This window comes from Oncorhynchus tshawytscha, linkage group LG20 (genome assembly GCF_018296145.1).
Source record: "Oncorhynchus tshawytscha isolate Ot180627B linkage group LG20, Otsh_v2.0, whole genome shotgun sequence".
Lineage (NCBI taxonomy): Eukaryota > Metazoa > Chordata > Actinopteri > Salmoniformes > Salmonidae > Oncorhynchus > Oncorhynchus tshawytscha.
Genome location: NC_056448.1, coordinates 42,786,656 through 42,811,723, shown reverse-complemented (window position 1 = coordinate 42,811,723; position 25,068 = coordinate 42,786,656). Strand labels below are relative to the sequence as shown.

Here is a 25,068-nt window from a genome sequence, read left to right as displayed (position 1 = left end):
GATTTCATAAGTCCATTATTCTACATTTAGATGTGTGTATATTGTTGTGAATTTTTAGATATTACTGCACTGTTGGAGCTAGGAACACAAGCATTTTGCTACACCCGTAATAACATCTTCTAAATATGTGTATGTGACTAATACAATTTGATTTGATGTGTGTCACCGTTTGATGGGTGTAGCTTTAAGCAATTGAGTGACGTTGTCAAAAGGCAGTGGCCATGCTGACAGCGTTCCCCAACCCCTCCCCATTTTTCAACTGGTCGTTCAGTACAGCGTCGTTTCCGTTCAATTGAACGTTCCAGAAAGTAAAAACGTAGCGAAATCGTGTTTTTAGTGTCAGATTCTGTTTCAAATAGCACCAAAAACCTACTCTAACCATGAGCCTCACTGTCTGTATCGTCCAATCACAGATAAGATACAACTCATGTGATCTGTTTAAAAAAAAAAATATTATTATTTTTTAAGTAATCAAGGTATTTATTGAAACACGGGGCTCTGTTTGCAAACATGCCTTTACGTGTCGCTAACAGGTCACGTCACTTGTAATCTGCTCAATGATTGGGCGATACAGACCGCGCCATTGTATGGGATGAGCAGTTTGTTTGCCCCCTAATTCTGGTATGTACAGTCTTGTACCTTTTGCCTTTTAAAGATTTCTAATCTTTTGAATTATTATAGTTCACCCCGGAGATTTAAACTTTTGACGATCATTTGAGAAAAGCGCAAACCCTTCAAGCCATGGCCCGGAAAGGGGCGCAGCCCTAAATGCGCATTCGCTAGAGGCCTTGCGCATCTTCGGGTGTGTTCGTAAATTCACTCTGGAGTGCTAGAGGATGGTCTGGTCGTTCTTAAATTCAGAGCGTTGTCAGATTGTCCGTTCGCAAATTCAGAGGACCGTCCAGAGCGCACACTGGATGCTATGGCCAAGGAGTAGGGTTGATGCGAGCGTTCTGACCTTACAACGGCAGTCAAGCACCCAAACTTACTGTTTAAAGTTGGCTAACTACTTCCAGACACAAATGAGAGAACACCACCATTTGATTCGTATTAGCAGAGCTGGTTAGGCTGTTTTCATGTGTTCTATTGGGTTGGTGACTAACTGTGCTGCTGGCAACAATTTTGCGACGTTTACTGACATCGTTATATTCAACCGGTGTTGCGTTTTCGTTAATTAATTGGAGTAGATAACCAGAGTGAATTTACGAACGCACCCTTCATTTTACGGACGATGACGTTGACCATGTGATCAGGTAACCAAGATGGCGTCGGGGCAGCAGTGGGTGTTAGTGGAGATGGTACAAGCACTCTACGAGGTAATTTGTCTTTATTTAAATACTTTTTTTTATTTGAAGTTGTAGATGTATTCTGTTCAGTTACAAAAAACTGTCTCATATGTTGTTTGTGAGTTAAACTATGTAAAAAGAGAGAAACGACAGAACACTCCGGTTTTTCAGGAAGTGTACTTCATATTGTTACCTGGTATGATTGACAGAATATTGTAGCCAATAGTCTTTCGTGTCAGAGGTGCGTCGTTCGATTTTGTAGTATGAGCCAATCGTAGTGAGATAAATATGAAGGTGGGCTGTGATGATTTTATAACAGAACTTTACACTACATACATTTGCCATTATCTTAATTTCGAAACACACACGTATTTCTTTTTATTTCACCTGTTCCACGTCGAGGGCATATTTTGATAGTTTTTGGGTTGAGTTTGTTCCAACTTCATTGATTACCAGATATCTTATGATTTGAGATCTATTATCTTGACAGTTAACTTTAGCATTGCTGATCAATACCCCGTGAAATGGAGCCACATTTTGTTAGATATATTGTTTGTTGAGTAAGTGATGTTATTTCCTTGACAGTAGCCCAATTATGGACGAAAGGAGCCAAAAATTACTCTTATAGTCCAAGGACCGTACATGTTCTGTTTTAAAGGCGAATTGGTTCGAAGTCAAAACAGACAAATATTTAACATAAACGTGAATCGAGTCTCAGCTGCGGTACGGTTTTAGAAACATAAATCTATCATAATTCTACTTTCATGTCACATCAAAAATAATTTCACAAATGCAAAATACACTCTTACTGTGTACTGTTTTAACAGTTGCAGCGGACATTATTTTTCAGTTTGTGGCGTCTGTCTTCCGTTTACACACAGGTGTTCGAAGATGCAGATGGCTAATTAGCACAGGTAGTCCACTCTGTCTTCCATCTGTTTTTTATAAACAAGTGCTGTAACATGAAAATATTGTCAGTGTGGAAACCCTAACCCTAAAAAGGCATGTATCAATTAAAATATTGTTTCAACACTCATTTGAAAGAGAAGGTCCTTATGCTTCCAAAACCGGTGTTAATGTTCAAACCGAGTGTCAGGGCTCTTAACAAAACGTGTGTAATGGAACTCACTCATGATCATGGGCTAACCTAACAAGTACAGGCATCTGTGCTTGTCATTTTTTGGGACATGTCAGCAATGGCTCTTAGTTAAAATGGAACAACAGTAGACCTATTGCGGGATTGAGTTCAATTTTCCAAGTAAAATTAGTTGGACCACTTTTACTTGAGAGTACACTTGTCAACAACTGCTTTACATGGTTTGGGAGAGGGGAAGTACCTAAGATACTGTAATGATTCTAGCGTTGGTAAGCACGATTACCGCTCCCCCATGGGAGCTAGCCAGAGCTGCCGCTTTCAAGGAGCTCGCCAGCTGTTCCGGGTGACTGTGTGATCACGCTTGCCGTAGCCAATGTCGGCAAGACCTTTTAAACAGGTCAACATTCACAAGACTGTCAGACATTCTAGGATGTATAATCAAGACTAGGATGGTATTCAGCAGATTGCCAGGATGGATTAGGGCAGATAGGATGTATAATTACCAGGATGCAGGGCATTACCAGGATGTATATTCAGAGCAGATTATATTCTTAGGATGTTACCAGGATGTGTATTCTTAGCAGATTGCCAGGATGTGTATTCTTAGCAGATTGCCAGGATGTGTATTCTTAGCAGATTGCCAGGATGTGTATTCTTAGCAGATTGCCAGGATGTGTATTCTTAGCAGATTGCCAGGATGTGTATTCTGAGCAGATTGCCAGGATGTGTATTCTGAGCAGATTGCCAGGATGTGTATTCTGAGCAGATTGCCAGGATGTGTATTCTGAGCAGGTTGCCAGGATGTGTATTCTGAGCAGATTGCCAGGATGTGTATTCTTAGCAGATTGCCAGGATGTGTATTCTTAGCAGATTGCCAGGATGTGTATTCATGTGCGGACCCACTATCAAGTGTCTTCACTGACATTTTCAACCTCTTCCTGACCGAGTCTGTAATACCTACATGCTTCAAGCAGACCACCATAGTCCATGTGCCCAGGAAAGAGAAGGGAACCTGCCTAAATGACTACCGCCCCGTAACACTCACGTCGTTAGAAATTAAGTGTTTTGAAAGGCTGGTCATGGCTCACATCAAAACCAACATCCCAGAAACTCTAAACCCACTCCAATTTGCATACCGCCTCAACAGATCCACAGATGATACAATCTCAATTCCACTCCACACTGCCCTTTCCCACCTGGACAAAAGGAACACCTACGTGAGAATGCTGTTCATTGACTACAGCTCAGCGTTCAACACCATTATCTCCACAAAGCTCATCACTAAGCTAAGGACCCTGGGACTGAACACCTCGATCTGCAACTGGATCCTGGACTTTCTGATGGGCAGCCCCCAGGTGGTAAGGGTAGGCAACAACACATCTGCCACGCTGATCCTCAACACAGGGCCACTTAGGGGTGCGTGCTTAGTACCCTTCTGTACTCCTTGTTCACCCACGACTGCATGGCCAGTCATGGCTCCAACACCATCATTAAGTTTGCTGACAACACAACGTTGGTAGGCCTGATCAACGACAACGATGAGACGGCCTATAAGGAGGAGGTCAGAGACCTGCCAGTGTGGTGCCAGGACAACAACCGCTCCATCAATGTGAGCAAGACAAAGGAACTGATCATGAACTACAGGAAAAGGAGGTCCGTACAGGCCTCCATTCTCATCGACGGGGCGGTGTCAGAGGAAGGACCTAAAAATTGTCAAGGACTCCACCCTAGTCATAGACTGTTCTCTCTGCTACCGCACGGCAAGCGGTACCGGCGCACCAAGTCTAGGTCCAAAAGGCTCCTTAACAGCTTCTACCCCCAAGCCATAAGACTGCTGAACAAATCAACTGGCCACCCTGACTATTTACATTGACAATGCTACTAATCACTATTTGTTATCTATGCATAGTCACTTTATCCCTACCTACATGTACAAATTACCTCGACTAACCTATAATCCTGCACATTTACTTGGTACCGGTACCCCCGTATGTATATAACGTTGTTATTTTGTATATTTAGTAAATATGTTTTTAACTCTTGAACTGAATTGTTGTTTAAGGGCTTGTAAGTAAGCATTTCACGGTAAGGTCTACCTGTTGTATTCTACACGTGACAAATAAGATTTGACCCATTTCTCTCCCCAGGCACCTGCCTACCATCTGGTCCTGGAGGGGATCCTCATATTGTGGATCATCAGACTGCTGTTTTCAAAGACGTACAAACTACAGGAGCGTTCAGACCTCACAGAGAAGGTAGAGAAAAATGGTTTCACCCACCTGTGAGTGCATTGGACACTCTGGATGGACATTCTGCGTGCAACTGTTTCTGGCACAATGTGTTAACTCCGTAGTGTTGGTCTATAACAGGAAAAGGAGGACTTAATTGAAGAATGGCAACCAGAACCCCTTGTCCCTCCGATGTCCAAAGACCATCCTTCCCTCAATTATGACATCGTCACTGGGTAAGCTAATGATGCTTTATTGACTTGTTTTTGAAGTGCAGTGAATGATCTCACAGCCTATGCTGTAACATCTTTCCGAGTAGGCAAATCTAGCTTGCTTTACACAGTACTGTCAAATACCTGGGTCCTGTTCAGTAAGGCACACCGTAGCAAAAACTACAATATGTGGTCTTGTTGAACAAGTTAATGTTGTACATGGTTTCAAAACAGTTTTCTGCCTACTGAACAGTACCCTGGTCGGTCTAGCTGTCTACCTCACTTCATTCTAACATCAAGTGAACCTTGTGTTGTATTTAGCTAATAGCAGGTGTTTTCTTTTACAGCCCACCAAGCCACAAAATCATTGTAAATGGAAAAGAGTGCATCAACTTTGCTTCATTTAACTTCTTGGGTTTCCTTGACAACGAGCGAGTGAAGGTCTGTACTATTTTTAAGTAGAAGCATACCTTTTTTTTGTTTATTTTCTAAGATATTAGGCATTTTTGATTACATTTTGATTAACTGTTGGCACAGTACAATGCTAAAGACATGAGCAAAATACTTTTGTGGAGATGAACACTGAAACTAAAACAAACAATCATTCAGTAATCATGGCTTATTGCACTGGTTCTCAACCTATTTAGGTTACTGTACTCCAAATTACATTTTACTCTGCCTGCCTCGGTTCAACCGATCTGGACTATTAATCATTTGACCATTAAGTCTATGTTTTTACACGACAAATGATGAAACAGCCCGTGTTCCCATATTAATTGTCCATATGCCAAGTACCCCAATGGGCACTAGTAGCCTATGTTGACAACAAATGGTTTATCTCTTGTGCTTAACCCTATAGACATGTTGGTTGTTTAGCAACACACACATGCACAACTATGGGGCAAAACAGACAGTTGGTTTAGAATGTTGACAACATGTAAACTATATTTATTCTCCATCCCAATGTTTATTGAAAACATAAATACATTTGCACAATGAGCACTTGTCTCTCAAATACGTTGTTAAAGTTGTTGGTTCGTTAGCTAGCAAATATTTTTGCCATATTAGCAATTGACATGAAATCAGTCAAAACAAGACATGGTATCAAGAACAAGAAACTAGCTGAAACGAGTCACTAATGATTCCCCACATGGCTGTTTCTTGTCATTGTTGGTCTCCATCTGGCAACTCAACAACTCACGTACTTCTGCCCCATTTGAAGGGTGCGCATCGTTTTTGTGACATTGTCAGCTGACCCATCTATTTGTTTTGTTTAGTCTTTCTAAACATACCATCACCACACATGCCTATAGCGGCAATGCATATTTGTAGGAGGAGAAAAGCATTTCAATGAATATCAATTGCTCTATTTCCCCTCTTTCCCTGACAGCAAAAGGCCTTGACTTCTCTCAGGAGGTATGGTGTTGGTACCTGTGGTCCAAGAGGTTTCTATGGAACCTTTGGTGAGTTGCTCTAAAGAAAAATCATGCTCTGAGAACCGGAGGAGATAGCTGCTTTTTTTTACGGGCTTCTTACCAATTGTGGTGTTTTGTGGGAGGTGTTTCACCTTGTTTTTAACTTATTTTGTCCATAATGTTCCTGCCACCATCTCTTATGACCGAAAAGAGCTTCTGGATATCAGAACAGCGATTACTCACCTCGAACTGGACAAAGATTTCTTTAAGTCGTATTCAAAGGATTTACTCCAGATAAAGGACCAGGCCACACTATTTACCAATAGAGTTTTCATCTATTTTTCGTAGTTGTCTATTTACCACCACAAACCGATGCGGTCACAAAGACCGCACTCAACGAGCTGTATAAAGCCATAAGCAAACAAGAAAATGCTCATCCAGATGTTGCGCCCCTAGTGGCCAGGGACTTTAATGCAGGGAAACTTAAATCCGTTTTACCTCATTTCTACCGGCATGTTACATGTGCAAACTCTAGACCACCTTTACTGCACACACAGAGATGCATAAAAAGCTCTCTCTCCATTTGGCAAATCTGACCATAATTCTATCCTACTGATTGCTGCCTACTAGCAAAAACTAAAGCAGGAAGTAGCAGTGACTCGCTCAATACTACGGAGCTAAAGGTTAGAGCTGCCACTTTCAAGGAATGGGACTCTAATCTGGACGCCTATAAGAAATCCCGCTATGCCCTCAGATGAGCCATCAAACAGACAAAGTGTCAATAGAGGACTAAGATTGAATCCTACTACACCGTCTCCGACGCTCGTCGTTTGGGTTTGCAAACTATTACGGACTACAAAGAGAAGCCCAGCCGTGAGCTGCCCAGTGACACAAGCCTACCATATGAGCTAAATTACTTCTATGCACGCTTTGAGGCAAGCAACACTGAAGCATGCATGAGAGCGGCAGCTGTTCTGGATGATTGTGTGATTACGCTCGCCGTAGCCGATGTGAGTAAGGCCTTTAAACAGGTCAACATTAACAAGGCCGCAGGGCCAGATGGATTACCAGGATGTGTAATCCTAGCATGCGCTGACCAACTGGCAAGTGTCTTCACTGACATTTTCAACCTATCCCTGACATGAGTCTGTACTACCAACATGTTTCAAGCAGACCACCATATTCCCTGAGCCCAACAACACCAAGCTATCCTGCCTAAGTGACTACCGACCGGTAGCACTCACGTCGGTAGCCATGAAGTGCTTTGAAAGGCTGGTCATGGCTCACATAAACACCATTATCCCGGAAACCCTAGACCCACTCCAATTTGCATACCACCCCAACAGATCCACAGATGACACAAGCTCTTGCACTCAACACTGCCCTTTGCCACCTGGACAAAAATAACACCTACGTGAGAATGCTGTTCATTGACTACAGCTCAGCGTTCAACACCATTGTGCCCTCAAAGCTCATCACTAAGCTAAGGACCCTGGGACTGAACACCTCGATCTGCAACTGGATCCTGGACTTCCTGATGGGCAGCCCCCAGGTGGTAAGGGTAGGCAACAACACCTCTGCCACGCTGAGCCTCAACATGGGGGCCCCCTCAGGGGTGTTTGCTTAGGCACTTCCTGTTCACCCATGACTGCGTAGCCAAGCACGACTCCAACACCATTAAGTTTGTCGAAGACACAACGGGGATAGGCCTGATCACCGACAGCGATGAGACGGCCTATAGGCAGGAGGTCAGAGACCTGGCAGTGTCTCCCTCAATGTGATCTAGACAAAGGAGATGATCGTGGACTACATGAAAAGGAGGGCCCAGCACACCCCCATTCTTGTCGACGGGGCTGTAGTGGAGCAGGTTGAGAGCTTTAAGTTCCTTGGTGTCCACATCACTAACAAACATGGTCCAAACACACCAAGACAGTAGTGAAAAGATTTGGCATGGGTCCTCAGATCCTCAAAGTTCTACAGCTGCACCATTGAGAGCATCCTGACTGGTTGCATCACCGCAAGGAGCTACAGAGGGTAATGCTTACGGCCCAGTACATCACTGGGTTAAGCTTCCTGCCATCCAGGACCTCTATACCAGACGGTGTCTGAGGAAAGCCCTAAAAATTGTCAAGGACTCCACCCTAGTCATAGACTGTTCTCTCTGCTACCGCATGGCAAGCGGTACCGGAGCGCCACGTCTAGGTCCAAAAGGCTTAACAGCTTCTACCCCCAGGCCATAAGACTGCTGAACAACTAATCAAATGGCTACCTGGACTATTTGCATATTTTTACACTGCTGCTAATCTCTGTTTAATATCTATGCATAGTCACTTTACCCCTACCTAAATGTACAGTACCAGGACACAGCTATTCATTCCAGGGTTTCTCTCTATTTTTACTATTTTCTACATTATGAAACAATGAAATAGCTATGAAATAACACATGGAATCATGTGGTTACCAAAAAAAGTGTTAAACAAATACATTTAAAAAATCTTCATATTTGAGATTCTTCAAAGTAGCCACCCTTTACCTTGATGACAGCTTTGCACACTTGGTATTCTCTCAACCAGCTTCATGAGGAATGCTTTGCTTTTCCTACAGTCTTGATGGAGTTCCCACATGCTGAACACTAGTTGGCTGCTTTTCCTTCACTCTGCGGTCCAAATTATCCCAACTCATCCCAAACCATCTCAATTGGGTTGAGGTCGGGTGATTGTGGAGGCCAGGTCATCTGATGCAGCACTCCATCACTCTCCTTCTTGGTCAAATAGCCCTTACACAGCCTGGAGGTGTGTTGGATCATTGCCCTGTTGAAAAACAAATGATAGACCCACTACGCGCAAACCATATGGAATGGTGTATCGCTGCTGAATGCTGTGGTAGCCATGCTGGTTAAGTGTGCCTTGAATTCTAAATAAGTCAGGGGCACCAGCAAAGCACCATCACACCTCCTCCATGCTTCATTGTGGTAACCTCACATGCGGAGATCATCCGTTCACCTACACTGCGTCTCAAAGACTGTGTTGACAATCAAAAATCTCAAATTTGGACTCATCAGACCAAAGGACAGATTTCCACCGGTCTAATGTCCATTGCTCATTTTTTGGCCCATGCAAGTCTTCTTATTGGTGTCCTTTAGTAGTGGTTTATTTGCAGCAATTTGACCAAGAAGGCCTGATTCACGCAGTCTCCTCTGAACAGTTAATGTGTCTTAATTGTAAGACAATTAAAGTATTTTAAAAAGTATTTATATCTGAAGTATTTATTTTATGCTGCAATTTCTGAGGCCGGTAACTCTAATGAACTCATACTCTGCAGTAGAGGTAACTCGGTCTTCCTTTCCTGTGACGGTCCTCATGAGAGTCAGTTTCATCATAACGCTTGATGGGTTTTGCGACTGCACTTGAAGAAACTTTCAAAGTTTTTGAAATGTTCCAGGTTGATGGGACTGTCATTTCTCTTTGCTTATTTGAGCTGTTCTTGCCATAATATGGACTTGGTATTTTACCAAATAGGGCTATCTTCTATATACCACCCCTACCTTGTCATAACACAACTGATTGTCTCAAACGCATTAAGAAGGAAAGAAATTCCACAAATAAACTTTTAACAAATTACACCTGTTAATTGAAATGCATTCCAGGTGACTACCTCTATGAAGCTGGTTGAGAGAATGCCAAGAGTGTGCAAAGGGTGGCTACTTTGAAGAATCTCAAATATAAAATATATTTTGAACCAGGGCCTGTAGTGACGCCTCTAGCACTGAGATTCAGTGCCTTAAACCGCTTCGCTACTCGGGAGCCCCAATGATATCAATCACAAAATATGCATTAAGAAGGACCTGGATCATATCGTTCAATGGAAAGTTCACAAGACCATGCAACATAACAATTCCTTCACCAGGACAAAATCAACTTAACTTACTCTTGCAATGCTTTGTGGACGTGTTTGCACTTCTCCCACAGAATGGCAAAAATGATTAAATATAACTTTTTTTTTTTTTTGGGGGGTGTACTACATGAGTCCATGTAGTTTTGATGTCTTCTATTATTCTACAGTGTGAAAAAAAAAAAACATGGAATGAGTAGGTGTGTTTTGACTGGTACTGTACATATTACCTCATCTAACCTGTACCCCTGCACATTGACTTGGTACCAGTCCCCCCCCATATAGCCTCGTTATTATTTTGCTGGTCTTTTATGTTTTTACATTTTAGTTTATTTATTAAATATTTTTGGTTAAGGGCTTGTAAGTAAGCATTTCACTGTACCTGTTTTATTTGACTCGTGACAAAATAAAATTCGATTTGCAGCTGTTATCCTCTTGTGTATTTCAGATCTTACAAAATGTCCCTATGTGTCAACATGTACAAATGTAGACTGAAGGGTTGTCAGTCTGTACATGTACATCCATGTCGGTCTTTTTAAAACATTTATTTATTTTTTATTGTTCCATTTGTCTCCATAACTCTGACATTTTTGGGGGGGATCATTCCAGATGTCCACTTGGAGTTAGAGGATCGTTTGGCCAAGTTCATGAAAACAGAGGAGGCCATCATCTATTCCTATGGCTTTGCAACGATAGCTAGTGCTATACCTGCCTACTCCAAGAGAGGAGACATAGTGTTTGTGTAAGTTTCTCTCTCACCCCACCCATTGGTTCAACACACCAACTAGTCCTACTTGAATTTAGTCTCCAACAAGCATTTTGAATCCATATTTATTTCAATCTTTCCAGGGATGAGGCGGCTTGTTTCTCCATACAAAAGGGTCTCCAAGCCTCCCGCAGTTTCATCAAGTACTTCAAACACAACGACATGGAAGATCTGGAGAGACTGCTCAAAGAGCAGGAGATCGAGGATCAGAGGGTTAGTCAAAGCAGGCCTGCCACCATTTTGTCAACACCATCCACTTGACCAATCTCTTCATCCTGATTCTCTGCACTTTTTTTTTTTTTTCCCATAAGTGTGCACTTACATACTCAGTGGGAGTATCTCAATTGAATTTTCTTGCATCCTCTCTCCCCACCTCCTTCTTAAAACCCAGGGGAGGGATCTCTGACCTCGTCCATTGTGTTTTGAGAAGGAAGCTTGGAGAGGGGACGCAAGGAATCAAGGAAATGCAATTGAGCTTTTCCCCCTGGCATGGATTTAAAAGTATAGGAATGGTGTAAGTTCTGCCTGATGGGAGTTTCCAACAGTTCAATTCATGACGGGAAGTGCCCACTTCAGACGAAGGGTGAAGAATTGGGATGTTGAGTCTCAATAATATCTCCTTACTGACGCTTGTGCTTCGTCACTAGTCCCCACATTTAAAAGCATTTGATTGGTGTAGGCATATACTAGTAATTTCCTCTCAAATCCATGAAGGAAAGCTCACAAGTGCACTCTGGGGGGTTTATTGGGATGCAATCTGTGTGAGGGCTGCCACCATTTTTGTTTCAACACCATCCAGTTGACCTGTACGTGTGTGGAGGCCATTTTGAAAGTCACACTTATCAAACCCATCTTGTTCTATTGCTGTAGAATCCTCGGAAGGCCAGAGTGACCAGGAGGTTCATCATAGTGGAGGGGCTGTATATAAACACTGCAGATGTTTGTCCCCTTCCAGACCTGGTGAGTGACCCAATACGGTTCCATTATATCCCAAGATGGTTGACCTTTTTTTTTTTACTGATCAGTTTGAGCACACCGATTGTTGATTCCCATAGAGCTGTGTGTCATGTGGTACTTTGTAATGATGGTACTTGGATTCCTGGTTCATATTATACAGTATTTTGATCAAAGTATCAACTGCAGCTATATAAATGAGCGCTCACCCTTTTTTCCACTTTCACTCTATGGGACAAGTTTCTAGCACGTTACAACAGAATATAGTGTTTGGTATGTTCCACCTTCCATCTCATATTTCTATTGGCCACCAGGTGAAGCTGAAGTACAAGTACAAGGTCCGCATCTTCCTGGAGGAGAGTATGTCGTTCGGGGTGCTGGGAGAACATGGCAGAGGGGTTACGGAACACTTTGGGGTCAACGTGAGTAGTACGCCACACAGCCAACCCCATAGGATGGATTAAATCTGGTTCATGTTCATTAGACAACAAACGGAAGACAACTGACTGAAACAGGGAGGGACTACCTGGACAATTGGAAACGCTTGCTTCCAATTTCTGTTGCGAAACGTCTTTGATTGTGTGCCCTAGTGAACATGACCCTGGGTTCTGTGTGGTGGATCTCACTACCCTCCATTTGGTTCCTATTTGTCATTTTCAGATTGACGATATTGACCTCATTAGTGCCAACATGGAGAACGCTGTGGCTTCCATCGGCGGCTTCTGCTGTGGAAGGTCGTTCGTCATAGACCATCAGGTATTGATAATGGGCTTTTTACAGATAGGAGTGCAGTATTTCCCAGTCATAGTCTTGGAGGCCCACTGTGTAAACTGGTTTTGCTCCCTAAACTGTCTTGTTATTTCCAAAGGACACACACTTGGAGCAATTCCCATAAGCAGTTTACACACACACACACACACACACGCAAACATACACGCACACGCACAAAGCGAACATGCTTTCAATGATCAGTTGTTTTTCTAAAAACAGCTGTAACATGTAAAGCTCTACTTTGAAAGAGGAAATTATGTCTGACGTCAGCTGTACAGGTCTGACGTCAGCTGTACAGGTCTGACGTCAGCTGTACAGGTCTGACGTCAGCTGTACAGGTCTGACGTCAGCTGTACAGGTCTGACGTCAGCTGTACAGGTCTGACGTCAGCTGTACAGGTCTGACGTCAGCTGTACAGGTCTGACGTCAGCTGTACAGGTCTGACGTCAGCTGTACAGGTCTGACGTCAGCTGTACAGGTCTGACGTCAGCTGTACAGGTCTGACGTCAGCTGTACAGGTGTGAATACTGACTTTTGAATGCTGACTGCTTTTATATGGGTGTTTAGGTAACGGACAAGTCATAGTATAGGATAAGTATTTCAGGCACTTGATTCAATTTAGAGTTTGCACTTTTGTAACTATTGGTTCCGAGCAAACAAGAGAATTTGTCAGGCCAGGGGTACTGTTTCTCTGTGTTTCCCAGGTCTGATGTGTTGTGTTTCTCAGCGTCTGTCAGGCCAGGGGTACTGTTTCTCTGCCTCCCTGCCCCCCATGCTGGCTGCTGCAGCCATAGAGGCCCTTAACATCATGGAGGAAGACCCAGGTAGATGAACGAGAGACAGACACACACATACACTCGCAACAAGGATTCTTCCAAACACACACACCATATCTTACACTTAGAACAATTATTTGCCCCCTGATATTAATGTCTATCAACTAATTTGTTTATTAAATTCCAATCAAATGACTCCAGACTTTGACTATTCCTGATTGAATTGGCAGCGTTTCAGTGAAACACCATGTGATCAATTTGAGTTTCTGATCCAATCCACATGCACTGTTCACAATCCTGGACAGCTTTTCCTCTCCAATAAGGATGATTCTAGGAATGGCAGTCCAATTTCTAAGTGTCTATGTCTAGTGAAAGTTATTTTCAGTGTTTGTGTTATTAGGTGTGATTGGTGCTTGAACAGTACATTTGTGTGTGTGTGTGTGTGAATGCTAAGTATGCTTACGTGCGTGTGTGCACTCAGGCGTGTCTCACAGCGTGAGCTGAGGTCGAGTGCACTTAGCACTGCCGAGCAGACCCCAGTCTCACTCCCTGTTGAAAAGACGCCAGCCACACACTGGCCAAGGTAAACTAATTACTGTACGCCAGCTGGAACTTGGCTCGTCTGGTGCTTCAATCTGAGAATGAAAAATACTGAACCTTTTCCCCTTCTCTTGTGTTGTAGAAATTTTTACCATCCTGAGGGAGAAGTGCAAACACGTCCACAAAGCGTTGCAAGAGTAAGTTAAGTTGATTTTTGTCCTGGGAAAGGAATTGTTATGTTGCATGGTCTTGTGAACTTTCCATTGAATGATAAGATCCAGGCCGCCTTAATGCATATTTTGTGATTGATATCATTGGGGCTCCCGAGATGGCGCAGTGTCTAAGGCACTGCCATCTCAGTGCTAGAGGCGTCACTACAGACCCTGGTTCATTTCTAGGCTGTAGCACAACCGGCCATGATTGGGAGTCCCATAGGGCGGCGCACAATTGGAGTCAGAAGTTTACATACACTTAGGTTGGAGTCATTAAAACTTGTTTTTCAACCACTCTACAAATTTCTTGTTAACAAACTATAGTTTTAGCAAGTCTGTTAGGACATCTACTTTGTATATGACACAAGTCATTGTTCCAACAATTGTTTACTGACAGATTATTTCACTGTACCATGATTCCAGTGGGTCAGAAGTTTACATACACTATGTTGACTGTGCCTTTAAACAGCTTGGAAAATTCCAGAAAATTATGTCATGGCTTTAGAAGCTTCTGATAGGCAAAATAAAATAATTTGACTAAATAGGAGGTGTGTCTGTGGATGTATTTCAAGGCCTACCTTCAAGCCCCTTTGATTGACATCATGAGAAAATCAAGAGATCAGCCAAGACTTCAGAAAGTCTGAAGTGTACATACACCGTAGCCAAATGCATTTAAACTCAGTTTTTCACAATTCCTGACATTTAATCCGAGTAAAAATGCCCCGTCTCAGGTCAGTTAGGATCACCACTTTATTTTAAGAATGTGAAATGTCAGAATAATAGTGATTTTATTTCCGCTTTTATTTCTTTCATCACATTCCCAGTGGGTCAGAAGTTTACATGCACTCAATTAGTATTTGGTAGCATTGCCTTTAAATTGTTTAACTTGGGTCAAACATTTTGGGTAGCCTTCCACAAGCTTCCCACAATAAGTTGGGTGAATTTTGGCCCATTCCTCCTGACAGAGCTGGTGTAACTGAGTCAGGTTTCTATGCCTCCTTGCTCGCACACGCTTTTTCAGTTCTGCCCACAAATGTCCTATAGGTTGAGGTCATGGCGTTGTGATGGTCACTCCAATACTTTGACTTTGTTGTCCTTAATCCATTTTGCCATAACTTTGGAAGTATGCTTGGGGTCATTGTCCATTTGGAAGACCCATTTGCGACCAAGCTTTAACTTCTTGACTGATGTCTTGAGATGTTGCTTCAATGTATCCACATAATTTTTCACCCTCATGCAATCTATTTTGTGAAGCGCACCAGTCCCTCCTGCAGCAAAGGACCCCCACAACATGATGTTGCCACCCCCGTGCTTCATGGTTGGGATGGTGTTCTTCGGCTTGCAAGTCTCCCCCTTTTTCCTCTAAACATAATGATGGTCATTATGGCCAAACAGTTCTATTTTTGATTTCATCAGAGCAGAGGACATTTCTCCAAAAAGTACAATCTTTGTCCCCATGTGCAGTTGCAAACCGTAATCTGGCTTTTTTATGTCTGTCTTGGAGCAGTGGCTTCTTCCTTGCTGAGCGGCCTTTCAGCTTATGTTGATATAGGACTTGTTTTACTGTGGATATAGATACTTTTGTGCCTGTTTCCTCCAGCATCTTCACAAGGTCCTTTACTGTTGTTCTGGGATTGATTTGCACTTTTCGCACCAAAGAACGTTCATCTCTAGGAGACAAAATGCGTCTCCTTCATGAGCGGTATGACGGCTGTGTGGTTCCATGGTGTTTATACTTGCGTGCTATTGTTTGTACAGATGAACGTGGTACCTTCAGGCGTTTGAAAATTGCACCAGACTTGTGGAGGTCTACAATTATTTTTCTGAGGTCTATGCTGATTTCTTTTGACTTTCCCATGATGTCAAGCAAAGAGGCACTGAGTTTGAAAGTTGGCCTTGAAATACATCCACAAGTGCACCTCCAATTGACTCAAATGATGTCAATTAGCCTATCAGAAGCTTCTTAAGCCATGACATAATTTTCTGGAATTTTCCAAGCTGTTTAAAGGCACAGTCAACTTAGTGTATGTAAACTTCTGACCCACTGGAATTGAAATACAGTGAAATAATCTGTCTGTAAACAATTGTTGAAAAATGTACGTGTCATGCACAAAGTAGATGTCCTAACCGACTTGCCAAAACTATAGTTTGTTAACAAGAAATTTGAGGAGTGGTTGAAAAACGAGTTTTAATGACTCCAACCTAAGTGTATGTAAACTTCTGACTTCAACTGTATGTCCTAGCAGTCAGGTTGTTCCCATTATATTAACACTGGTCCTTGCGGGGGAAAAAAAGAGTGAAAACCAATCATGTTCTGTTATAAGCTCCACCCTGCACAACCAGAAGAGGACTGGCCACCCCTCAGAGCCTGGTTCCTCTCTAGGTTTCTTCCTAGGTTCCTGCCTATCTAGGGAGTTTTTCCTAGGCACCATGCTTCTGCATTGCTTGCTGTTTGGGGTTTTAGCCTGGGTTTCTGTATAGCACTTTGACATTGGGTGATGTAAAAAAAAATAAAAAAAAAAAAAAAAGGCTTTATAAATCAATTTTATTGAAATGAAACCCAACTCAAGAAAACAGTGAATATAGGCAGGGTGTGGGAGTAGTTAAAACGAGACGCAGACATTTTCAGTTATTTATTACACCTTTTAACAATGAGATCTCCACACGCCATTGCGCTGCTCTGACAAAACCTTCCCCTTTTACCTTCTTCGCTCAACCTCTGTGCGGGACCCTGGGGTTATCCATATGTGTTATTACACATTTTGAAATCATATACACCAAACCATAACAGCAGTCTCTCGCATGTCTCTGTTTTCCATGAATTCTCCCTGCGACTGTTCCATGGTGTCTGCTTAGCGTCTCTTCCTCTCGTCTGGCAATAGGATATCTCTGAGGAGACCTCCTCCTAGTTTTGAGGCTCACATGTCTCTCTTTATCCAGATCCCCCCCCCCACTGCTTATATTGGCTGTCTCTATACCATAGCTAGGCTATACATCACAAAATCAGTCTTGTTCCATAGGGATGTAGTAAGTATTTCATATCTGACACAATGTACTGGGAAGTTAACAAAGGGGTCAATATGATTGGAACATCGGAACATTTCCATACAGGATTTACCCCAGTGTTTTACCCCAAAAGGCTCAGGATTTACCCCAGTGTTTTACCCCAAAAGGCTCAGGTTTTACCCCAGTGTTTTACCCCAAAAGGCTCAGGATTTGTTTTACCCCAGTGTTTTACCCCAAAAGGCTCAGGTTTTACCCCAAAAGGCTCAGGTTTTACCCCAAAAGGCTCAGGTTTTACCCCAGTGTTTTACCCAAAAGGCTCAGGATTTACCCCAGTGTTTTACCCCAAAAGGCTCAGGATCTACCCCAGGTGTTTTACCCCAGTGTTTTACCCCAAAAGGCTCAGGATTTACCCCAGTGTTTTACCCCAAAAGGCTCAGGATCTACCCCAGTGTTTTACCCCAAAAGGCTCAGGATCTACCCCAGTGTTTTACCCCAAAAGGCTCAGGATCTACCCCAGTGTTTTACCCCAAAAGGCTCAGGATCTACCCCAGTGTTTTACCCCAAAAGTGTTTTTTTACCCCAAAAGGCTCAGGATCTACCCCAGTGTTTTACCCCAAAAGTGTTTTTTTACCCCAAAAGTGTTTTTTTACCCCAAAAGGCCCCAGGATCTACCCCAGTGTTTTACCCCAAAAGGCTCAAACCCCAGTGTTTTACCCCAAAAGGCTCAGGATCTACCCCAGTGTTTTACCCCAAAAGGCTCAGGTTTTATCTACCCCCAGTGTTTTACCCCAAAAGGCTCAGGATCTACCCCAGTGTTTTACCCCAAAAGGCTCAGGATCTACCCCAGTGTTTTACCCCAGTGTTTTACCCCAAAAGGCTCAGGATCTACCCCAGTGTTTTACCCCAAAAGGCTCAGGATCTACCCCAGTGTTTTACCCAAAAAAGGCTCAGGATCTACCCCAGTGTTTTACCCCAATCTACCCCAGTGTTTTACCCCAAAAGGCAGGTCTACCCCAGTGTTTTACCCCCAAAAAAGGCTCAGGATCTACCCCAGTGTTTTACCCCAAAAGGCTCAGGATCTACCCCAGTGTTTTACCCCAAAAGGCTCAGGATCTACCCCAGTGTTTTACCCCAAAAGTGTTTACCCCAGTGTTTTACCCCAAAAGGCTCAGGATCTACCCCAGTGTTTTACCCAAAAGGCTCAGGATCTACCCCAGTGTTTTACCCCAGTGTTTTACCCAAAAAGGCTCAGGATTTACCCCAGTGTTTTACCCCAGTGTTTTACCCCAGTGTTTTACCCAAAAAGGCTCAGGATCTACCCCAGTGTTTTACCCAAAAGGCTCAGACTCCTCTGTTTCCATCTACGTGGGCTGGCACCCATGTCTCACTGGGCCATGGCTCCGGCAGACCTGCTCTCACTTAGAGACAAAGCCAGGCCACTGGTACTTTTCAGCTGTCATTTACATAACAAGGGTTAAATGTGGACTTTGACACCTTCTCACAAAGCAACTGTCTTGATGATGCAGATGTTGTTGATTCTGCTCTTCACAAGTCCTCATTGTCAGCCGTAGATATGTAAACCCCATGTCCCTAGTATAACATCAGGGTGGAACACTGGTGTTACTGTGGAAAAGCAGCACGAGAAGAACCTCCTTTCCTTGTAAATAGCTTCCCAGAGCTGAAAACTGCAGCGACTCTAAAAGGGAAGCATGTTCAGAGTTATGACCACAGGGTTGCTAAGAATTCTTCTGTTCCAAGAAGTCTGTAGGGAGAAAGCACTTCATATTCAATATGCGTAAGACATTGGGAATTTCGGTGTTTTGGTTTGTCAAGGGTTTGAAGAAGTAGTAGTCCTTTCAAAGTTGTAATACTTATCTGGTTTAGATTTTTTTTTAAATTAATGTACGATTTGGTGAATAAATATTTTCAAATAGACTCTTATTCTGCTGTGAAATCTGTATTTACACTATTCTTATGTAGATGTCGTCTCTGTATTGCAGGATTCCTGGGGTGAAGGTAATAGGGGAAGTTTATGCCCCTGCCCTTCACCTACAGCTAGAGAGAAGCTCTGGATCCAGAGACACTGACGTGAGGATGCTTCGCAGCGTCGTAGATTACGTAAGACATCTACATTTGTATGACATATTTTCGAGCACTAGTGTCTTAATGATAAACATTGGCTTTTACTATGTTGAGTTTTTTTTTTTCAATTTAAAATGGTTTGCCTTGATTCTTGAGTGTTGCTCTTAGGTGAGTGTTTTTACTTTACATTACATATGAAGGAACTACTGTAGAGATATGGATACCATGAGTTTCTTTTAGACAAGTGGCCTTGGTTTTCCCGAGAGCTGTTTGTGTAGGTTTTGTTTGATTGTTCTACTGTTCTTCATTGACCAGTGTTTGGAGAGACAGATCGCACTCACCCTAGCTCGGTACTTGGATAAAGAGGAGCGGTTTCTCCCTCCGCCTTCGTAAGTTTATCAAATATATATATTAACATAAAGGTTATGTATGCAGTTTTTGTTGTAAATGAGTAGAATATCTATTGGAAGTTATCATAGCATTGAAAGATGACATTTGCCATGACGGCCCCACTGTCTGCAGGATCCGGGTAGTGGTCACCATCGAGCAGACTGAAGAGGACATTGAGAAAGCTGCATCCTGTATCAGAGAGGCAGCTCTGGCTATCCTCAAATGATTCCAGACCAACCAGACCTGGAGTTCTCTGTTCTCAGTTTGCCGACATTCCCAGGATTCACCTCCAGGCTTCGCAGAGCATCAATCGACGTTGGAAAGGTCCATCAAGGCATAGCCGGGTGCGTTCATCCACAAACTCGAGGAGGAGAAGACTCAAGGTGGACAACACTTTCTGTGAGAAGCGTTGTCGATTTAAAAAAAAAATCAGATTATCCTTCTCACAGCTACTTATTTATGTTTGACCCCCCATTTTGCTGACGGTCCTCGTTCACCTTCTCACATACATGAATGTAAAATCTGGGCCTCGTCCCCCAACCGTCATTCAGGTCACTATCTGTTTGAATGAAGGTTGAAAGTCTTAACTAATAAACAATAAATATTTGTAACCAAAGAGCTGATTCATTTTGTAAGTGAAGTTACTTTAAAATTATTTTATATACATACTATATTATGAAACTGTTTCTTTGTTTTAAATACTGACACAAACCAAATTGTGTATGCTATGATTTTCTGTCTTTTGCCTAAATGTTAGATTATATTCCCAAAAGAGTTTCACATTATCGCACTGCGTTGTATGAAATGCACCTATTTCGTTTTTTTGCTGTCTTGTATACTAATTCATATTTGATTCCAAGCGGTCACTGATTTTAAGACTTGCAAGGGGCGCCAGGGTAGCCTTAGTGGTCAGAGCGTTGGACTAGTAACCGGAAGGTTGCAAGTTCAAATCCCAGAACTGACAAGGTACAAATCTGTCGTTCTGCCCCTGACCAGGCAGTTAACTCACTGTTCCTAGGTCGTCATTGAAAATAAGAATTTGTTCTTAACTGACTTGCCTAGTTAAATAAAGGTAAAATTAACATCTTACCAATTGCCCCACTTGGCATCATGGTTAGGTCAGCCTGCATTGGCACCCTGGTGGTATTTATCATTTATTTTTATGGTTGAATGTATTAAAATGTTCTGTCACTGATCATTAAGTAACTTGCTTCCAGTGTTTTTACGTCTTTTAAATGATTTGAAGTTTGATTTGAACAGTGAATTCAATTTCTTCGTTAGATCACATGAATGATTTGCATACAAATTTCACCTAATGTAATTTGAGAGTTTTGACACATGCCAACGTGAATATATATACATTTGCACTGTGATGCACATCAATCTCGTTTTCATGTTGAAGCCTATTGTTGAGTGACATGACACTTCTGCAAGACACACTAGTGTCACTTTTTTGTAACAAAGACATACTCACTGGTTCATTTATACAACATCCAATATGCAGTATATTATGTGCCTTTGTGTTGCTAAATGTGCTATCAATTTGATTGACTATTAATCAAATAAATGGGTAAATGGTACCTTATCATTTTTTTTGGGGGGGTCGTCAAACGGGTGGGGCTGGAGCAATGTAACCACTCATATTTATGTATCATCCAAGGACAGGACATCCATGATATCTAAAATTATAGTTTTAACCATGTTGAGGCTATATAGTGTTTGTTTACGTTTGTAAACGTTGGAGTAAAACAAGTTTATATTTTGGGTTCTGATGGAAGACAACTGTTGAACTTAAGTACATGAGGATTTATACTCTATATTCAAGAATCAATGGGTATATAATTCATTTAAAATTCCCAATATGTATGTAGCAATCGCATATTTCGGCTTTAAGGGTTAGTAAAATTATTGTAAGAATCATTAAGTTCCTTATTGTAGATATCGACCAATGCGCAAATGATCCACAGAGCAGACCTCTCAGAAACAATGTTGCACGTCAAGGTCTTGAACGTATCACATATTTCGCCCGTAGATGGCGCTTCTCCCACAACACAAAGCGCCCCAAAGTTGCTTCACTCCTTGGGGGAGAGTTCCATGCTACGTCATGTGTGAAGAAAGCTGACGTTTTTAACTAGGATACTTCGGGCAACAGTTAAGGAAGGAATAGCGACTCTCGACGGTCTCCCTCTGAATGCACTGGATGAAATTCGCCGTTATTTTTTCAGAACAACTAGCTACTATAAACAGGAGTTTCGTTTATTGCCCACCGTAGTTTTTATCCCATTGAGTGCTACTTACTACTTAAATTTTTCCCCAGACGAATTCAATCTCCCAAGATAATAATTGAAATACCTGTAGTGCATATCGGATGAGACTTTCCTAGGTCAAGTTTCATAAAACTGCATGAGCACTTTGTGGAACCATGGCATGGATAAAGAGTGGTGTTTTGATCAAGCTCTTCAAAAGCTTCCTTATTGCGGTCGTGTTGGCTCCAAGTTTGAGATCCGCAGGTAAGTAAGTGCTCCTTGGAATTCGCAGTTATTTATAACTTCGTGTTATACGCTACTCTGGCACGTTTTATGTCAGTGAGTAATCTCAATTACTTTAATTTGCGTAGTTTAAAAAAAACTTAAATAAAAAATGCCATCCGTTTCTGAAGTTTGAGCAATAGTTTACAGTAGGATAGCACAGTTTCACATACATAAATACGTTATTCTTATTCTGTGTTGCATCGCAGGTATAGGTTCTGAAATAGTTTATTGGAATACTTCAGTGGTTTCTTTTTCCTATGATTCCTGTCAGACCTTTTCCAGTTCTTTTTTTGTCTGTGGGACGTTTGGATTTGGTTCAACAAGCACGTCCATTGTTGTTGGGGCGGGATACATTCAGGTTGTGATGATCAGACCTCGGTCATTTTAAATCACCCCCTAGACGTTCCTAGTGGAACAGGAGAGTGTGTTTTCCTCGTCCTAATTAGGCCCGTTTATTCAAGGAATAGAATAGAGTGGTGCACTGTATTGGACAAGTTCAAAATGTAGCAATCTTTGTCCTGTTTTTGATGTGTGTGATCTGAAATGTGGTTGATCTACAGACCGAACTGAAGAGGCTGTTTAGTGCCATGACACTAGATGTGTCCATCGTATGATATTCAGTATCCATCTCCTATAAAACCAAGGATTACTAGGCAGGCCACGGTTGGTGAAGGTGTTAATCAGTTGCCTATTTGAAAGTGATCTCTTGTCTTTGTCAGTCTTGCTAATTCATTTAGACCCTGGTGGGGGGGTGGGGGTGACAGATGTTGGGATTTCCTGTTTTCAGCTTGGGTCCCCAGGTCCTGCCATTTGGTATCAGGTCAAAGGAGGGTAGGACAGAGATTTAGGATCATGTAGGCCTACCTTGTGTCTCCAGGTCCCCTCAAAGGACCTTCCAATAACATATACAATAACGTAATTGACTACCTTAGTAGAATTACAGTGGTTCATGATTGGGGGGAAAAGACTATAGGCCTATATGATTGAAAGGAAAAAATGGTATAAGTTATGGAACTTCTATGGAATTGCTTTCAATTGCAGAGGATTTTTTATTTAATGACAAAATCAAGCTAAAGGATTTGCTCTTTTCACCTGGTGGTGGTTAGTTCGTTTTTACACATTCTGTCATTTATAGGCTACTGGTCACGCAGGCTTCTTTTTTACTGGCTGGCGCAACAGTCTCTCATCCAGGGGTTTGGGTATAAATAGAATAAAAGTGCCTGTTGTTGGGGCCAGGCACAGCTTGGCCTGGGGAGGTATGTGAAGGGGTGAGAGGGGGCAGGGGGTATCCACAGAAGGCTCACCTCTTCTGCTCCTTACTCACGTCCCATCAAAAGGTGTTGGGGGATATTCAAACTGGCCCATTGACATGCTAATAGTTTCACTTGCTAATAACCGGCCCTTGAACTTACAGGCCTATCGTCTTTACCATCGAACAAAGGAGCATTTCTCCTCTAAAGAGTCGTTGATTTTTAGAATGTGAATGTGTTGAGGCTGTCTCTTAGTCTTGAGTTGATGTCTGTCCTCTTTAACTGGAATGATTATGCACACATTGTCTTTTAAATGTACCTTTTGTATGACTTTTCTTGAGAAAACATTGTTTACGTTAAAGGCTATATGGGTTTTATTTATTTAACCTTTATTTAACTAGGCAAGTCAGTTAAGAACAAATTCATATTTACAATGACGGCCTACACCAGCCAAACATTGGCAAAGCTGGACCAATTGTGCACCTTCCTATGGGACTACCAATCACGGCCGGTTGTGATACAGCCTGGATTTGAACCAGGGTGTCGAGTGACGCCTCTAGCACTGAGCTGCAGTGCCTTATACCGCTGCTCCACTCATTGTATGAGTGTCCTCCTTGTATGTTCAAGCCATGGCAATATCCAGGTATGCCAACTTGGTGATAACTGGTCCTATTTATTGACTTCTAAAACAGCTTTGTGTTCATACATCTGATTTTTTTTTTTCTTCATCACAAGCAAAACCATAACATACATTTTCCTGTGTTTCTCCCTGCAGTGCCCAACCCTAATGCAGTTTAAAACTTGCAATAGTAACAGCAGGTCAAAATGATTGATGTCTGGCCCCTTTTTCAGTGTAGAGTAAACAGACCATGCTTGGCGTTGCAACGAGGTGCCCTCTAATTTAGTGATTTGAATTAGATTAAGAGCATAATAAACACATCTCTCATGGTAGTGGATCACTTATATGTGATTGTAGCAAAGCTATTGGTTAGTATTACAATCACAACACACAACCAGTGATGCTATGAACAGAACTGCCTCACATGGTGCAATTTTATTGAGGGGAACTATTGAAAATAGTCGCAGGGCAGGGGACTGGCAGAAGAAGAGTTACAAACAGGGCAGGTTACTCTTGGCTTTTTATTTATTTATTTACTGCCTCCACTACCAACTCTCCCCAACACTCTCCCTTTCCTCCTTCGCTATCAACTCTCCCACCCACAACCCTCTCCTTTCCTCCTCCGCTATCAACTCTCCCAATGCTCTCCCTTTCCTCCTCTGCTATCAACAATCCCCCGACCCTTTCCTCCTTCGCTATCAACAATCCCCGACCCTTTCCTCCTTCGCTATCAACTCTCCCCTTCGCTATCAACCCTTTCCTCCTTCGCTATCAACTCTCCCCCAACCCTCTACCTTTCCTCCTTCGCTATCAACTCTCCCCCCCAACCCTCTCCCTTTCCTCCTCCGCTATCAACTCTCCCCCAACCCTCTACCTTTCCTCCTCCGCTATCAACTCTCCAACCCCCAAACCCTCTCCCTTTCCTCCTTCCGCTATCAACTCTCCCCCAACTCTCTACCTTTCCTCCTCCGCTATCAACTCTCCCCCAACCCTCTACCTTTCCTCCTCCGCTATCAACTCTCCAACCCCCACAACCCTCTCCC

At 42.6% G+C, this 25,068-nt stretch overlaps 2 protein-coding genes across 3 annotated transcripts in view; both read left to right on the top strand.

Annotated features, from left to right (window-relative positions):
• The first annotated feature begins 572 nt into the window (after window positions 1-572).
• sptlc1 (serine palmitoyltransferase, long chain base subunit 1) lies at window positions 573-21,205 on the top strand. Its single transcript, XM_024381470.2, has 16 exons — window positions 573-621; window positions 1,254-1,316; window positions 4,530-4,637; window positions 4,752-4,846; window positions 5,170-5,263; window positions 6,213-6,285; window positions 10,738-10,870; window positions 10,978-11,107; window positions 11,765-11,854; window positions 12,163-12,270; window positions 12,509-12,604; window positions 13,347-13,443; window positions 14,078-14,132; window positions 19,154-19,271; window positions 19,551-19,624; window positions 19,758-21,205. Exons 2-16 carry the CDS (start codon window positions 1,263-1,265, stop codon window positions 19,849-19,851), a joined length of 1,419 nt encoding a protein of 472 aa, XP_024237238.1. The 5' UTR covers window positions 573-621; window positions 1,254-1,262; the 3' UTR covers window positions 19,852-21,205.
• A 515-nt stretch (window positions 21,206-21,720) lies between these two features.
• The window catches only part of ror2 (receptor tyrosine kinase-like orphan receptor 2), a 201,061-nt gene continuing 197,713 nt past the window's right edge, over window positions 21,721-25,068 (top strand). For both annotated transcript variants that reach the window (XM_024381472.2, XM_024381471.2), the window contains exon 1: window positions 21,721-22,135. In XM_024381472.2, the coding sequence (XP_024237240.1) occupies window positions 22,048-22,135 (88 nt within the window). In that variant the 5' untranslated portion in view covers window positions 21,721-22,047. The remainder of the gene's footprint in view (window positions 22,136-25,068) is intronic.